This window comes from Theropithecus gelada, chromosome 1, assembly GCF_003255815.1.
Source record: "Theropithecus gelada isolate Dixy chromosome 1, Tgel_1.0, whole genome shotgun sequence".
In the NCBI taxonomy this organism is placed as follows: domain Eukaryota; kingdom Metazoa; phylum Chordata; class Mammalia; order Primates; family Cercopithecidae; genus Theropithecus; species Theropithecus gelada.
The window spans coordinates 2345417-2362029 of record NC_037668.1 but is presented as its reverse complement, the minus strand read 5'-3'; the positions used below and the strand labels follow the sequence as shown (position 1 = coordinate 2362029).

At 56.4% G+C, this 16613-nt stretch overlaps 1 protein-coding gene across 1 annotated transcript; it reads left to right on the top strand.

Moving 5' to 3' along the window:
• Nucleotides 1-2429: 2429 nt before the first annotated feature.
• ALX3 (ALX homeobox 3) lies at nucleotides 2430-13499 on the top strand. Its single transcript, XM_025405630.1, has 4 exons — nucleotides 2430-2786; nucleotides 8190-8506; nucleotides 11507-11635; nucleotides 12029-13499. The coding sequence occupies exons 1-4, from the start codon at nucleotides 2510-2512 to the stop codon at nucleotides 12335-12337; spliced, it is 1032 nt and encodes a 343-aa protein (XP_025261415.1). The 5' UTR covers nucleotides 2430-2509; the 3' UTR covers nucleotides 12338-13499.
• Nucleotides 13500-16613: the final 3114 nt, after the last annotated feature.

The following is a 16613-nucleotide window of genomic DNA, read 5'->3' as shown; positions in this document are numbered from 1 at the left end:
CTCCCAGCCTCCCTAAGAAGGAAAATTTATTAACTCTGAGATTGCTGTTTTTGAGTTGCTATGCACCTGCTCCATCAAACTCTTTCCAGACCACACAGAGATAGATAAAAGTTTGCATAAATGGCTTAAAAGACAGTGGAAGTCTCCTCCTAGTGTGCTGATTTGTGTGGTTTTGGAAGAAAACTCTCCCAGGAGGGGCAACTCCACTTACCCACAAAACTCCCATGTAGTCTAGGGTTTTCTCTCTCTTCAGTTTAATTGGTAACACCATCCCAGCATGGAAATTGGCTCTGTTCAGAGAGTGGGAGCATGTCAAGAGAAACTTCTGGGCTTGAAAGTGGATGCAGGTCCTTGCATCTCTCTGCTCAGCTCCAGCCTTAGGCCCATTCAGTCTGAAGTCAGAAGCTTTCTACCTAATCAGTGATGGAACCCACTGGAGATGGTAATCATCCACCATCTGTTAAATTAATACAGTGCATCAAAACACGAATGTGTTGCAAATATCCTACTTCCATGTGTGGCCCACCTTTATGATGAGGAAACTGAGGCTCAGCAAGGTTGTCATGGGAGGCAAAGACTCAGCCTTTGATTCAGGCTGCCTTGTTTAAATTGTTGGTGACATTTTCCTGGGTGATATTTGCATCCTCCACAGTAAACTGCTTGATAATTCTGTTGAATAGAATAGGTATCCTGAATTGACTTCCTCCTAGAAAGTCAACAATATGCAATTTCACAGGTACAGGCGAGAGAGAGAGAGAGAGAGAGAGAGAGAAAAAGATATCCAATCAACAACTATTTAAAAACCTTATTAATGGGCAAAGGTGATCGATTGAAATTGGTTGCCCAGAGCTGGATCCACTAGATCCTGGAGAAAGGATCCCTCTGGTGAGGCCAGGAGGGAAGCTTAATTTCAAGTCAAACCTCTCTCTTGACTAGAAATACCAGCCCCAGGTGCTCCCATCTCTCTGGCCAGTCTGCATTCCGTGATTAGGGGCCCTAATGGCCATAATGCCTCCAATGTGGTGTTGAAACCAATAAGGCTTCAGAGAAGTTATGGTATGTTTAATAACGGCTTAATGACTCCTTGTGAGATGCAAGGCTTCTGGTTCCTGTTTGGTCTTGATTTACAGCCCAACTCTGGCTGAGGAGCCAAGAAACCCCTTCTAAGCCCCCAGCGGAAGAGGGAGGTGTTCACACCAGGACTCTTGGATTCCTTTAAAAATTGAGAATTCAAATGAAATACAAATGATGTTGACTCTCCACCTCTCTTGCTAGTCTCGGGGGCATTGAAAATAAAAACAGTTTAACCCAGCCCTACAGGCTCCTCAATCCATGGGAAGCGAGCAGGGTCCTCGGCTCCTTGGGTGTTTCTCCCCAGATCTTAGGTAGGGTGGTGGTTATTTCTCTTTTCCAAAATTCTAAGCTACTGCTCTAATCCTGTTTCCTTTTGGCTGGGGAGGCTCAACTCTTAGAAGATGCAGTTCTACTCTCACCCCTTCTGAATCGTCAGGCCTGAGGGAGCACAGCCCTGAGGTCTGAGCTGCAGACAGTCTCTCCAGTGGATCCCCAGACACTTGGGTCATCTGCCCATTGAAAGGCATTCACTCCAAGCTGCTGCCAGAGGAAACACCAGCCCTTCTGCTCATCCTCCACCTGTTCCAAAGGCTGCCCCGGCAGGACACTGTTCAGTCCTGAGCTGCCGGTGGGAGTCTCCTGTCTGCTCTGGCCCTGCCGCTACTTCTGAAACACACCTCAAATACATAGAAAGACCCATAGTTGGCTTGGCCCGACCTCCACAGTCAGATGAGGACACTCATGATTGGCTCAAGGACCCATAGCTAATGAACGATAGTGTCCAGGCCCAAGCTCCCCAGCACCCCATTCCCAGCTTAGATCTGCTTCCACACAACACTCCCAATAGCTCCTTTCACTGTGAGAAACAAGAGATCTCTAAGGGAGGTGTTTTTTTGCTGAGGCAACATTTTGTCCAGCTCCCAGTGGAGACCTAGGTAAAATTGCAGCCTAAGGCCTGCCTGCCTGCCTGCCCAGGCCCTCATCCCAGGCTGATGTCCGGAGTCCAGGCCTAAAAGTGTTTGCGGGGGGATGCCCACACGGCCTCACCCCTCTAGGGGCAAGAGCCTCTAGGCCGGATATCAGGACCACGGGTGTGCTCTGAGCAAAAGACTCACCTGGATGGGTAGACAAAGGGATTCCGCCCTAGAGAGGAGGCTGCTTCATCCTCTCCAGAGCTGCCTGGGACTGGGCTCTGGGTGAATGGGGGGAGGGGGTTCCCGGGCTCCGAGGGGTTAACCCGCACCGGGCCACACGTGACGTGGATGGTTCCAGCATTAAGTCAGAGGCGCGGCCCCCTCGCCTGCCCCCCGCCCCCCGCGGCGCGCGCCGCTCCCGGGGGCTCCGCGCCCCCGCGCCCAGGTCCCTCCCCCTTGGCGGGCGCTCACAGGCCGCGCGGGCAACGCGAGCCCCGGAGGCCTGTGTGCCCTGAGCCGGCATGGACCCCGAGCACTGCGCGCCTTTCCGCGTGGGGCCTGCACCCAGCCCCTATGTGGCCTCGGGGGACGAGCCTCCGGGCCCGCAGGGAACCCCAGCCGCTGCGCCTCACCTGCACCCCGCGCCGCCCCGCGGCCCGCGGCTGACCCGCTTTCCGGCCTGCGGGACCCTGGAGCCCTACCTCCCAGAGCCGGCCAAGCCGCCCGCCAAGTACCTGCAGGACCTTGGGCTCGGCCCGGCGCTCAACGGCGGCCACTTCTACGAGGGCTCCGCGGAAGGTAACGCGCGGCGAGGGGCGTAGCGCGCAGCCCGACCCTCTCTCCTTCTTCCTTACCCGGGCCCACCCGGGCCTTCCTGCTTATCTCTCCCGCTCGCCTATTTCTCAACTTTTTGCCTCTCTCGCCTTTCGCCACGGCTCCCACGGAAGCCGAGTTGGCGCTGGCCCGGGTCAGGCAAAGGCCAGGGCGGGGCGGGAGGCTGAACCACCGTTCCTCGGCGGCGGGAATGGGAGGCGGGAGGTCGAGGGAAGGTGCAGTGGCGACGGCCCGGGGTCCAGTCGGGGCCCGAAAGCAGCCGGACCTGGGAAGGAGAGAGCATGCTTTGCCGAAGTTGGACTGGAACTGCCACCTACCCCGAAGCCCAGACCGGGCCGAGGGCTGTGGAGCCACACTGAGACCTGACGAAGAAGCGCGGCTTTTGTGTCTGGCGCCCTTTGAGGGCCCTGAGGCTGGGCCTCGACCTAGAGTGGCCAAATCGGGGTAGGCTGGGGACTGCGGCCTGGCCTTGGCCCGCCTCTCCTCCCCGGGCCTATTCTTCACAGGAAGGGTGCTGCCTGTGCGGCAGACTGGCACAGTTTGGCCGCGACTGGTCGTGCAATGCCAGGGCTGTCCTCAAGACGGAATAACTATTCTTATTTCTCATACTAAGCTGGCCTCCCTGCCGTTATGCACGATGATAGCCGCCCTTCTGGCAGTCTTGGCTTCCCTGCACTGGATCATCACCGCTGGGCAGTCAGGAGCAGCTCTGGGCAACCTAACCCCCAGGCGCCGCGGGCTCCCGGGCCGGTGTCCTGTGCTAAGGCCGGCCGAACTGCGCGCCGGCACCCGAGAATGCGCCTGAAGGCAGGGGCCTGGCAGGCTGATGGGCAGCTCTGCCACCGTCCGCCGCACCCTGTGACCTGTAAGGCGTCTCGACGCCCAAACCGCACCTACCTTATCTGCGCTGCCATATCCCGCAGCCTAGTCCCAGAGCTGGATCCTCCAAGATCCGCCTCAACCCCCTGCTGCCGCCCGGCTGGCGCCTCGCGGGCCTCCACGGGGTGGCCGGGCATCTCCAGCTTTCGCCCAGCCGGGGCGGTGGGAATGTGTCGGGGAGGGCGGGGAGGTGTGTGGGGGTCAACGGAGGAAATGAAGGAGTCCGCGGAGTTTCGTGTCTGTGCCCTTTGAAAGAGGCTCTCCTGATAAAAACCACAGTTGGGACTTAATGAGAAGCAGTTGGCCTGGCTCCTCTGATCCCAGCCAGACTGCAGCGGCCGCGCAGCGCGGTGAGCACCGCCAGGGACAGGTACCCGGCCTGGCTCAGCGCTCCGTGTCGGGCAGGAGCCACCCCCACCGGGTCCGCGTCCCTGTTAGGCGCCCCGCACCCGGCACCGACCGCTCGGGCTCCCGTACCACACCGGTGCCGCGCGAACTGCAGAGAGCGCTGGTGGGGAACGAGCGGCCGGGAGGAACCCAGCACCCTGGGATCCGACGGCAAGGGTGTCCTTGACAACGAAATACCGAGAAAGAAAATCAAAGAAAGCGAACAACAACCAAGAAAAGGGGAAGAGAAATTGAACAAAACAACGGAGAGCGCGGCGGGAACGAGAGGGTAAATGGCAGTGGGCGAGCTGGGATGAACTGAAATGAATAAATGAGGAACGAACGAAGAAAAAAAGCAGGAGAAAGATCGAACGAAACGGATAACTAGAGAAGGGTAAAAGGACAAAGAGGGAGGGAGCAGACCAAACAAAACGGAGCATGTTTAAAGCGTGGAATATATCAAAATGAGAACAAGGGGGATAAGAAAATTAACGATTTCAGTTGAGCGGAGGACAGGCCAGACGAAAGGTAGGTAGGCAGGCAGGTGCGAGCAGAGCCTGGTAGAGATCCCGGCGGCCGCTCGCCTGTGGCGCTCCGGCCGGTGTTGGACGGGTGGCCAGCGTCCCTGCGGCAGAGCGGACCTCCGCGCAGCGCGGCGCGGTGGAGCCTGGCTGCTTGGCGACAATCAGCCCCCAGGGCCGCGCAGCCTACTCTGTGGGAAGTGGCGGACGAAGAGGGAACCCGCCTTATTTCCCCGTTTTTAAAATAACCGGCTCGGAGTGTTTCCAGTCCATACGAGTGAGCGTGCAGCTGCGTCCCATCTGCGGCGCGATCTTTCACGAGGCTGGGCGGTTGCGCGCCCCAGAGCCTGGCGCACCTCGCCCCACTCCCGCCTGCCGCCCGCCGCCCGCGCAGCCCCAGGCCGCCCTTTGCTGAGAACGCCCAGCCCTGCTCTGAACCCAGGCTGCGTACTGGCGCTGCCAGCCACTCTCGCGCCCTCCGCGCTTGGCTAGTCTGTCCCGGAGTTTGGCTCTGACGTCGAAACACGCCCTCGGCAAGCGACTCCTACTAGAGTTTTGCCCGCTGCCGCTGAGGCCCTCAGCCGGATGACCCGGCCGACCGCCGTCGTCGAGGAGGGAGTCCCAAGTTCTTAGACCCGGGCTGAGGCTTCTGGGCCAAGGCTGAGAACCCCCAAGAAGGAAACCGAGGCCTCACCGGGGTCCTGCCCCCGGCTTTTATGTCCACGCTGGCTTTGAGTCTTCGGCGGGAGCTGCAGGAGCCTGGGCCTCAGTGAGCTCTGCAGGTCGCGTAGCGACCCCACAGTGGCCAGAGGAAACAGTGTGGCGTGGAACAAGGCTGCGGCGAAATGTGAAAGCTGAGGCTGGTCCCGCTGCCTCAATGGATGCCTTCCGTGGGGACAGTGGAGCACTCAGGCCTGCTGCGGCCCTGCTTCCTGTCTGCACAGTGGCTTAGAAGCAGCTGCTGGTAGGGGCTCTGGCACTCCTCCGGGTGAGGGGTGCTCAGGGTGCGGCAGGCCTGAGAGCTGGGTCAGGGACAGAGAGCTCCTTTACTACGTTAAAATGCTCCTGGCTTTCACGCCCAACAGCTGCTGCTGTGGTCCTGCGGGTATGCAGGCAGAAGACACCCCAGCGCTCAGTCTCAGGCTGTCTCCAACATGTAGTACCCCACCTTAACCACCCAGTGTCTGGATCAGGTGCAGTGACTCCTCTGCACAGCCCATACACACCTCATATGTGCCCCATCCTCAGCAGAGCAGCCCTCTCTCCTTTACAAGCTTAGGTTCAAGCTGCTGGCTGCTATTCCTGGCCTGTCTTTCCTGGCTTCCGCCTTCCATTTATCCCAGTTCTATCCCTTTCCTCTTCTGGGCCTTGCTCCTCAGGAGGCTGCTCTGTATTCTCTGAGGAGTGTCCCTCTCTTCCAAAGTGGGGGGATGCCACCCTCCCTCTTTTGTCCTCCAGGTAGATGAAGGAGATTTCAGGGCAATGACAATGAGGGAGAGAGCAGTTCTGTGGTCCCCTGAGAGGGCTGTAGACTGGGAAGGCGTGGGAGTTGGGTAAAGGTCAGCAGGCTTGGCCTCCTCCTTGGGGAAGCTGTTCTGAGAAGTCCTACTGCACTTTCATCCCTTGTCCCTGGCAGCTTGGTGGCTCAAGGTCAGGAACACAAGTCCCAGGGCCCCAGATCTGGTCACTTCCTCTGGGCAGGTCCTATTGAGACCCAAGAGGCAGAAGAGCAAGCCCCAGGGCTTTGGAGGGCCTCTGCTGGGATGTCAGTACTATTGAACCCCAGCCCTGACCCTCAGCCCTGAGCTACCCTCACCCCTTTTCTGCCTGGAGTCCAGCACAGCCTCCCTACGAACCCAAGACACCAAGCCTCTTCCTTCTCAGCCTGAACATTTCCATGGCCTGCTGTGTGTTTGTGTGTGGTGGTGGTGGCGGCGGCGGGGATGGGGGGCAGATTTCCCATTCCAGTGTCCCTAGTCTTCCTGACCATTTTCAAATATTTTGTTCAACTTCTGTGAGTCTTCCTTCCTAAGCTTCTAACAAATGGAACTGCCCCTAAACCGGAAATGTGCTGGCCGAAGAATGGAAGTCAGGGGACTGGAACACCTGAGTTGTGAAGGATGGGCTACCTGTGTACAGGCTGGGCATGGTCTAAGGCTAGGTAGCCCTGCCTGACTCTCCCAGTCCTCCAGGACCTCCAGGACACACACTGGAGCTTATTTCATGGCCTGGGTAGTCCTGGAAAGTAACTGACCACCTTCCAGCTGAGGGGGACCCTGCCTGATTTGTCCTTCGCAGTGCAGACAGGGACTCATCAGACCCAGATCCTGAGAGGCCCATTCCTCCAGTCCCATCCTCCCCCAACCACAGCTGTGATCCCGACACCAAGTCCTGGGAAGAAACTGCCTCTTGTGCCAGCTAGCTGGGTCTCCTCAGGGCCAGGCCTCCACTGGAGATGGGCCCAGAGCCAGGCAAGAGGCTGTGTGAGTCAGTGGGGCGTCTTTGTGGCGTCTCAGCTGCCATCCCAGTGGACTGTTGAGGAGGGATTTCATGGGGACGCTACTAGGGGTCCTCGCCAGAGGGAGAGGGCGTGGGCAATCAGGGTGACCTATTTTTCACCATGCTTCGTCGGTCGATCCGCCGTGGTGAGGCTCCGCCAAGTTTCTGGAGTGAGGGTTAGCACGTCAGAGTGGGGCTGCTGGAAACTGTTCCAGTCTGCAATCAAGTCCTTCCCTGCCTGTTAAACACAGGCAATGCGGGAGCAGTCAGAAACTCCTGAGGAAGGAGGGGGTGGGCAATGATGGGAATGATGGGGACAGGGGGCCGTGTCCTGTTGTGACACTGGTCCCCAACTCTCCTTCTTTGAGCACAGCCTATCTCAGCTCTGCTTCTCTATAGATGGAGCTTAAGTCCTTGCCCAGACACCACAATTTTAGGAGGAATGGAGAGAGGCAATCCCTCTGGAAGCTTCTTTGTCCCATCTTGCCCTTCTTACACCAGAGCTGGGGAATTTGATATTGACCTGAGACTGGGGGTTCAGAGAATAAAGTTCAGCCAGACCAGCCAAAGGTGGTCTGAGCACGCACGTCCACTGCCTGCCTGGCTCTGGGAGCAGTGGTGTGGGCATAAGGGCCTGGGAACCAAGGCCTGCAGAGTTAGGAACAAGGAAGCACTTTCTGGCAGGAGCGGGAGATGTCAACCATCCCATCCTCACCCCGCCCTCTGCCCCCATGCTTGGCCTTCCCAGGGTGGTGGTCCTGCTGCGGCGCCAGTCCTCTCCCGTCCCTATGGAACGCACTACCACAGAGCACTTCCCCGAAATGAACCCCACTCTGGCCCCAGCAGATCCGCCCAGACCACAGAGCACATAGTTCCCCAGGGCCCCCTCCCCAGCTGGAGGCTCAGCAGGCAGGCCTCTAAATGCCAGGCTCCCATGGAGGGTGGCTGCCTGGGAGGACGGGAAGGGAAAAGAAGGGGGAGGCGGAGACTGAGGCGTCAATGTTCTTCCCCCTCCCTCCATTCCAACCCACAAAAGCCCCTGGTTCAGTTGCCATCCTCCTTTTTGTGTTCTCCATTGCAGCTGAGGAGAAGGCCTCCAAAGCTGCCAGCTTCCCCCAGCTGCCCTTGGACTGCCGAGGGGGCCCCAGAGACGGGCCCTCTAACTTGCAAGGCTCCCCAGGCCCCTGCCTGGCCAGCCTGCGTCTTCCTCTTTCCCCGGGACTCCCTGACTCCATGGAGTTGGCCAAGAACAAGAGCAAGAAGCGCCGTAACCGCACGACCTTCAGCACATTCCAGCTGGAGGAGCTGGAGAAGGTCTTCCAGAAAACCCACTATCCTGATGTGTACGCCCGGGAGCAGCTGGCTTTGCGCACAGACCTGACCGAGGCCCGGGTACAGGTGAGGGCGCTGCGGGGATGGGGCTTTCTGGCTGCCTCTATCACACAGTGACCAGACCCTGGAAGGGCTGGGAGAGGTGGGCACTGGTGCCTCCCAGAGCTACCTTTCCCAGGGGCCTGCCTCAGCCTTCCCCTCCTGGCTCACCCTCACGTCCAGCTCTGCTGCAGCCACAGGCTCTTCTGGCCCAAACTGAGGCTTATGCTTGGGTGTAAGGGCGATGGCCTCTGGGAGCCATCACCTGTGTGGGAGTCCTAACTCTGCCACTTACTGGAGGTGATTTGGGGTATGTTAATGAATCTCTCAGTCTGTTTCCCAGTTCAGGAAAAGGGAATGATGGGACTGGCTGCGTAGGGACTACCTTGAGGATCACAGGGATGGCCACATTTTGGAAGCGGTGAAGTGCTGAATACACATCAGGGCTGCTCCTGAGGTGGCTGCCTAGAATGGGAGGTCTCAGCCTCCTGTCGGGAGGTCTCAGGGTGAGTGATTCTCAAAGTCGTCAGGAGCCACCGACTTTGGGTCCCTGCCAGCGCTCAGACCCTGGCTGGGAAAGGCTGACTGGGAGCCCTTCCCCACCCTAACAAACTCCCCCATGGAGACCAGGCACCAGGGCTTCCCAGAGGGGCTGTGGCCAGTTTTACATGAGGGGAGCCCAGCCTGTGGGTGGGTAAATGCTGAGAAGGGAGGAAGGCAAGGGAAGCCCACATCCAAGCATGTTGGAAGTGTCAAAGCACATGAAGGTGGCAGGCAGGCTGGGGATGGGGAAGGAGTTTCAATAAGAGTCTGGCCCAAGAGGAAGATGGCCATTCACTGGCTTGCATTGAACTGGCTCAGTCATAGCAGGCTTCCCGATGCCAAGCAGGAGGCACTGGGAGGGGTGGGTTGGAGTTCTGGGGAAAGGTGAGGAGGTGACCTCTTAGGCGGAGGAGTCTCTCTCCCACCATGGAGGAGACTTAGCAGGAACAAAGCTCATGCTATCTTACCCTGCATGGGGCCCTTCCAGATACTCTTTGTGAAGGCACTAGGGCAGGAGACAGTCCTGGCAGGATATGGGGACTGGCAGGCCAGTCTGTAAAGAGGCCAGGCGCTGTCATCTAACAGAGAAGGCCCTACAGCTGCATCCAACAAGATGAGAGAGACTTGGGCTATTTCCCCTTCTCTGCTGAGTCCTCCTGCCTCCCTGCTCCTCCCAGGTGGCAGCCAAAACAGACTTCCAAGACTGTCCCCCAAGACCCCCAGGGGCTGAGGTCATCAGGGCAAAAGGCCCAGCATTCAAGGCAACCCCACATGATATAAGCCATGGGAATGGACCATGGAGTTACCTCAGCAGGCCTCCGGGGTGTGGTCTAACCAGCTCTTCCCGAAGCAAGTGTTTGTGGGAGGTGGAGAGCACTTCCTTCTGCTCCTCACCTAGGCCTTTTCAACCTGAGAGGGTGCAGGAGTAGCCACAAGGCCCTCAGCCCTAGTCTAGAAGCTCCCTGAAGGACGGAGACCCTAGAGTAGGAAAGTTTTCTCTGGCAGGAGCATGAAACCCACCCATACACCCTGCCCCATGGAAAGGAAGAATGAGACTACACACCAGACAATGCAGAGGGCAGGTCCAGAGCCCGGGGGAGGCCTACAGTGGGATCCCCAGGGGAGAATGGGTGGTGACAGAAAAGTAAGTCCCAATAGCCAGATTCACTGGCTCCAGGCTCCCTCATCCTCCCATAGGGGAGGGAGAGCAGAGAAAGGAAATCCAGGCAGCTGGGCAGGTGGGGGTGGCCTTTTGCTGACCTTGCTGCAGGCCTGCTCTGTTATCTTGGCAACCTGGGAGCTAGGAGGATGGGGTATGCACAGCCCCTTCACTGTTGGTGCCTTACCTGCCTGCATGAGTAGGAATGACCACAGGGGCAGGGAGCCTGGGAGGCTGGGGTGGGATTTCTCATCCCAGCTGGGGTAGACGGATTACTGACACACACACACACACAGCTTCTGTTGTGACTCCCAGCTAGATATCCCTGGAAAGCAGGGGTTGTTTTTGTTTGGCTGGTTTTATTTTGACATTGTTAAATTTAGCTTAGAGCCTGACACATGAATGTTGATTAAATGATAGAAATATAAAACATATATACCAATACACTTAAATGTAACAGTCACAGCACATATACCAAACAACAAATTCATCATAGATATGTGCACAGATGTGCACAACACACAGATGTGCCACCCCTATCTGCCAAGGGCTCACAAATAAATGGGAGAAACAGATTCCAAAACAGATCATGGTAATGGAATGGGGTGAGTACAAAGAAAGGTCCAGGGTATTTTGGAAGTCCTGTGGAGGATGCCCAGCATGGATGTATATGTTGAGGGGATGAGTAGTCCAGGAAGAGAAAACCTAAGCAAAAGATGGAAGGAGCAAGATAGCAGTGTGTTTTGGAAGAGCTGGGTGGGAGCTTGGGAGGCAACCAGGAAGAATCTGATGTGTTTGCCTGGCAGGACATGAGGCTGTGCAGAGAGGCAGGGGCCTTATTAAGAAGCTATGCTGTGGACCAAGGTCTCCGGGGAATCACTGAGGGTTTAAACAGGACCATGACCTGAACAGAAATGTCTAAGATTCCTTGGATGCTATGAGGTGGGTAGCTTGGAAAAGGAGATGAGGCAGGGAGACCAGAAACCCAAAACATGTGCACAGTATACCCAGGAAGTACCTAGGGCCCCTGAGGCGCACAGACGCCCCCACAACACCCTTACTAGACACCAGGCTGGAGGACCAGAGTGACTCGACCTAGAGAGTGGTAGCTGAAGGCCCATGGGGCCAATTAACCCGCTTTGGGTTTGGGCCTCTCCCAGGCTTCCTCCCAGGCTTCCCTGGCCTGGATAACAGTGTGGATTAACAGTTGAGATCCTCCATCCTGGAGCCTGCTCCCCATCCCACAAGAGGACACAACCATCAACTATCCCTAGCAGGCTCCTCTCCTCAAGGCTGCCCTATCACCCCCACCAACCTGCCCCCAGGTCTGGTTCCAGAACCGCAGAGCCAAGTGGCGGAAGCGCGAGCGTTATGGGAAGATGCAGGAGGGGCGGAACCCCTTCACCGCTGCCTATGACATCTCTGTGCTGCCCCGCACTGACAGCCACCCTCAGGTAAGACCCCAGCCCTACCTGAGCCAGGGCCTGGCAGGGTCACCAAAAAGAATATGAGCTCTGGCCTGAAGAGACCTGGAGAGCGTCAGGGTTCTGTATGACGGTGGGTATACCACTTCACTTCTTCCTCTGCAAACCGGGGCTCTTGCCTGTCTCCTGAATGACGCATGCGGAACACAAAGGAATCACAGAAGAAAATTTCATTTTGAGAACAGTGGCAGGAGCCTCCTGAGATGCCACTGCCAGTGTTGGGGGTGGGAGGGGGTAGATCTGAGCCAAGTGGAGGTTTCCTGGAAAGTTTCTGGGGCCCCAAGGACAAAGAGAAAGCCCCTGGGTAAGGAAGTCAGCTCCTGAGGCTGCCGGCTCATGGGCCTTCTTTCCCTCTCTTTTCAGCTGCAGAACTCCCTGTGGGCCAGTCCAGGATCCGGGAGCCCTGGGGGCCCCTGCCTTGTGTCTCCAGAGGGCATCCCCTCCCCATGCATGTCTCCATATTCCCACCCCCATGGGAGTGTGACTGGCTTCATGGGGGTGCCAGCCTCCTCTGTGGCTCACCCTGGCATCTACTCCATCCACGGCTTTCCCCCCACCCTGGGGGGCCACAGCTTTGAGCCCTCCTCAGAGGGCGACTATAAGTCTCCAAGCCTCGTCTCACTCAGGGTAAAGCCCAAGGAGCCACCTGGCCTTCTGAACTGGACCACGTGATCGGTAGCATGGACCTGCAGAATGAGCTGCCCACCTCCTTTTCCATTCCCAGCCGCTCCCAGCCCACCCCTGCCTGGACACCAGGGAGGAAGGACCTCTGCCTCCAAGCCCCAGATGGTTCTGGAGGCCTGTGGGAACAGCTGGCACTGTCAGCCCCGAGCAGGGAACACGTTACAGGGTCTTTTCTCTTAGAATAAGGTGGGGCTGCCTTGGAGAAGGGGCTTCAAAGCAGCCAGGACTCTTCCTACCACCGAGTCCCCTCACCTGAACTCTGGGCTGGAGGCAGGGAGACACTGCCCTGCTGCCTCCAGACTTTGTCCAAGTCTGTTGTCATCTCTCCAGCTAAGACAGCTTACTTGGCTTATCGTTCAGGGAACCCAGGAAAATGGGAGGAGAACGCAGAGTGGACTAGGGGAGCTCTTCATGATGAGATGGAAACCAAAATGGAGTCTCCCATGATGGGGTAGAGTCAGCCCTGCTTCCCCTCCCCACCAGCAGGGGGCGCGCTGGCATCTGACACTAAGGAGGGCGTGAACGCCAAGGTCAGCATAGACTAAGGCACACTGGCTCCTCAGCTCCAGCCACCTTCACTCCTGCCCTGTGCCTGCACTCCCAGCATGCCATGCAGTCATCTTCCCCTCTAAGGGGGCAGAAATTCCACCAGAAATCATCACATATTTGGAATCTCTTCCATGGGACCAGCCCAGAGCTATGCCATGGAAATGATACTGGATGTTGGTCAGAATAAAATAGATTTCCACAGACTGAGCTCCTGATCCCCATTTTTGTAAAGACATGCTTTTAAAAAAGAAAGAAAGAAAAGGGAAAGAGAGAGAGAGAGAAAAAAAAAATGCTGCCCAGCATTCTAATAAAGGTGGTGGTGTTTTTTATACCAGGTGACTGTCTATCCCCAGGGCTGGACACTGGTTGCTTTGGGGCTGGTCTGTGTCCAGGATGCAGGCTGGGCCAGGACCCCTGAGGGGCCAGCAAGGAAGGGGAAGGTGGTCCTGCAGCAGAGCCCTCAAGGCCGATGCATGCCAGGCCGGGCCCTGTCACCTGCCTAGGGTCTCTGTGGCTTTGGCTGTGCTGGGAGGCAGGGAGAAAAGCTCAGTTCTAGGACTGGGTGCATGTGGCAGGGAAAACTGAGGGTGGGAAGGGTAGCAAAAAAGCTGAAATAACTTTGTGGCTAAACTGACGACGGACGGGAGGTAAAATGGAAGAAAGGGGTGCCCACTGAGGTTCTGTGCTCCCCATGGGCTGGGACCCCAGGGTGGTGGGAGTGGAGTGGCTTCCTTCCAGATGCCCCAGGAACATGTCTGAGCTGTGGCGCAGAGACAAAAGCCAGAACTCTTTCTTGTAGTTTCAGAGTATTACCCATTCTATCCTTCATCCCCACTTTCTGCCTTATCTCCGAAGCCTGGAAGGCAGGAAAAAGGTCTGGCCCTCCCACCCTCCCAGTAAACACAACCACATTGCTCAGAATTCAGCCTCTGCCAGCAGCCCAGCCACCCCCACCACACGCCTCATCTTTCAGGCACAGAGAAACCCAAGCCCACAAAGACACATCAGGGCTGAGCTGATTCCAGAGGAGGGGGTGAGTCCCCCACCAGATCAGATTTCCCAGCCAAGACAGTCGCATGTATCCCCAGAGGAGTCTGTCTTCCCTCCCTTCCTTCCCCTTCCCTCTATACAAGGGTCTGACTTTTGGTGATTTCTTTCCTCTCGGTCCTGACGCTGGCTCTGAGGTCCACAGGTGTGAGCCCTGTATCCGGGAGGGGATCCAGCAGAAAGAGGAGAGTCAGGGTAGGAAGGAGAGACATCCCTGGCTGCCACTGATGAACAGAATCTCTTTCACCTGGCCAGGCAGTAATGAAATTGGGGCTCAAGCCCACCATTCTGACTTCAGGGCTCACACCGCTGTATGAGAAGTTTCTTCATCCAAGGAGTGATCAGCAAAGTTTTGGACCTTCTTCCCCACAAAGTCAGACGTAGAAAGAGTAGTTTGTTCTACAAACATTTTGAGTACCAACTCAGCCTGGCAATGTGCTGGGTGCCAGAGATAGAGCGATGGTTGTGGAAAAATATCATTTTTTCTGTCTCAAGAGGGCTTAGAAAGACGAAAGGAGGGAAGAGGAAAGGATCTGTGATAAACCCAAACAAAGAAACCAAAAGTGGGAGACAGGAGAAAAAATAAAGGTGAGCCAGAGGTCAATGAAGCAAGAGTGGGAGAAGCTGGCAGAGGCTGGCAGAGGCCAGGAGGGGACCCATGGTGGGATGGGGGGCTCTTAGGGGAGGGTACAGGGAGGCCAGAGACTGGCTACTGGCTCTCATCCAGGGGCATCTGCCCACAGCTCATATTTTTCTGTCCAGTGACAGCTAAATGAAGAGAAAGCTAACTTTACAACCGCCCACTTCACACATAATTAATATGAATGGGCATCCCGGAGCCTGTTCCGTGGGATTGTCTGTGAGGTGACAGGTCCTCCTACTGACTGGGCCATCCCAGCCAGCCTGTCCCCTGGCTGGGGCATGCAGCCCTTCCACCTGCTTCTCATTAGCTGTGTCCCTCCTCCTCCCACACACCCCTAAGACACAGCCCCCATCTCCAGATACCCCTGTCCCCAGCCTCACTCCAGAGGTAACCTCAGACCTCCGCCCAGGCCAGTGGTTCCTTAAGGCCAAGCCTGTGCTCTGGCCACTCCTTCTGGGAAGGGAAAGGGGAAATGGCCCCTCCTGAAATCCCAGCTCCTTTTGCTGAGGCTCTTGTCTCCCCCAGAGAAGATGCCAGAGCCCTAAATCTTGGTCCTGGCAGGAACACGGACACCAGGTCAGGACTAGAGGGCCATAGCCAGGGGGCCCATCAGTCCAGTCTGCCCACCTCAGTCAGCAGCTGGAAATGCTTCTCCTACGAGGCATTCAATCCTCCTTCCCCACCTCTCCCATTTACACTTCAACCTGAATTACAATCCCAAAGTGCAGACCCTCTGCAGCTCCAGACAGGAAGAGTCTAGCATGGCCAGCAACTGGGAAGACCCTAACATTTCCTTTATCCAGCAGAGGAAAGACATACCTTGCCCCTGCCCCAGTCTCCTCCTCAGGCTCATCCCAGCCATTTTCACCTGGAAGGTGGTGAGCATCAAGCGTTAGCTGTCAGAGCCCTTGATACTGATGCTGGAGCCCCCTTCCTTCCCACTCAGCGACTGCCGGCTCCTCCAGCAATCTCTCCTCCAATAGTAAGAGGCTGGGACCAGTGGGACCTGAGGTAAGCCCTTCAGACGTCTGTTACCTATCATGCTATTGCTTTTACTTGCTCTTATGACTGTGTCTCCATCAACTGTGAGCTCGAGAGAAGTGAGAGAGTGTGGTATCCTAGTCACCTGGATATCCAGGGCATCAACCACAGGGCCTGGCCCCAACAGGCCTTCAAGGTGTGATGGCAGGTTGCTGGACGAGAAGCTGACTCTTCTGAGACGCCTCTGGATTCAGAGCAGCGAGCTAGGTCCAGGGGCTTTAAGGAGGCCTAAGACATGGTTCTGGTCCTTGAAGGGGATTTCTGTTTTCTAGGGACACAGGAAATGGGTGCAAATTCATAGAACATTAGAGTTGGAGGGGCCATTGCCAAGACTAAGAACTGCTACCATTTATTGTCATCCCTTGTCAGCCAGACCTGTAGGTTCATTTCCATGATCTTACTCAGTCCATGCAATAGGGCTATTATTAAACCAATTTTTACAGATGAGCCAGCTGAGACTTGGAACTTGACTAGCTCAAGGTCTCTCAGTGAATAAATGTCAGAGCCCGAACTGAAAGTCAGGGCTGTCTCACTTCCAAAGGGTGCTCCTGAGGCTGACTGTGCTAAGTGCCGAATGAATGTAACAGCTATTCTCCTCTGAGAAGTCAGCTCATCCAGGACAGACAAGAAGCCAGCTTTCTGGGAAATGAGCCTAACAGGTCTGGATAGGGCAGCCAACACAAGAGTCCTCCTGGGACCCAGAAGAGAAAGAAATTTAGGCTCAGGCTGAAAAGAAAAAAGACAGCAGCAACAGCCAAGTTACCCTGAGGAGGGCACATTCAGGGAACACCAGAGGCTAGCCCAAGGCTAAGCTTGGGTGGTCCAGTTAGGACCTAAAGCAATGGACATTTACCATGAATCTTTCATGCCAGGGATGATGCTAGAGCAAACAGAAGTATTGGCTGTGGTGAATAAATGAGCAAATGAATGCACTGGTGGTAAGTACTGGTGGTAAGTGCTGGGGTATGACAATGACTAATAGCA

Bases quoted from the DNA above. Each gene is read 5' to 3' on its own strand.
- ALX3 (XM_025405630.1), top strand. From the start codon at position 2,510: ATGGACCCCGAGCACTGCGCGCCTTTCCGCGTGGGGCCTGCACCCAGC. The intron at 2,787-8,189 runs GTAACGCGCGGC...TCTCCATTGCAG, and splicing joins CTACGAGGGCTCCGCGGAAG to CTGAGGAGAAGGCCTCCAAA. The intron at 8,507-11,506 runs GTGAGGGCGCTG...ACCTGCCCCCAG, and splicing joins TGACCGAGGCCCGGGTACAG to GTCTGGTTCCAGAACCGCAG.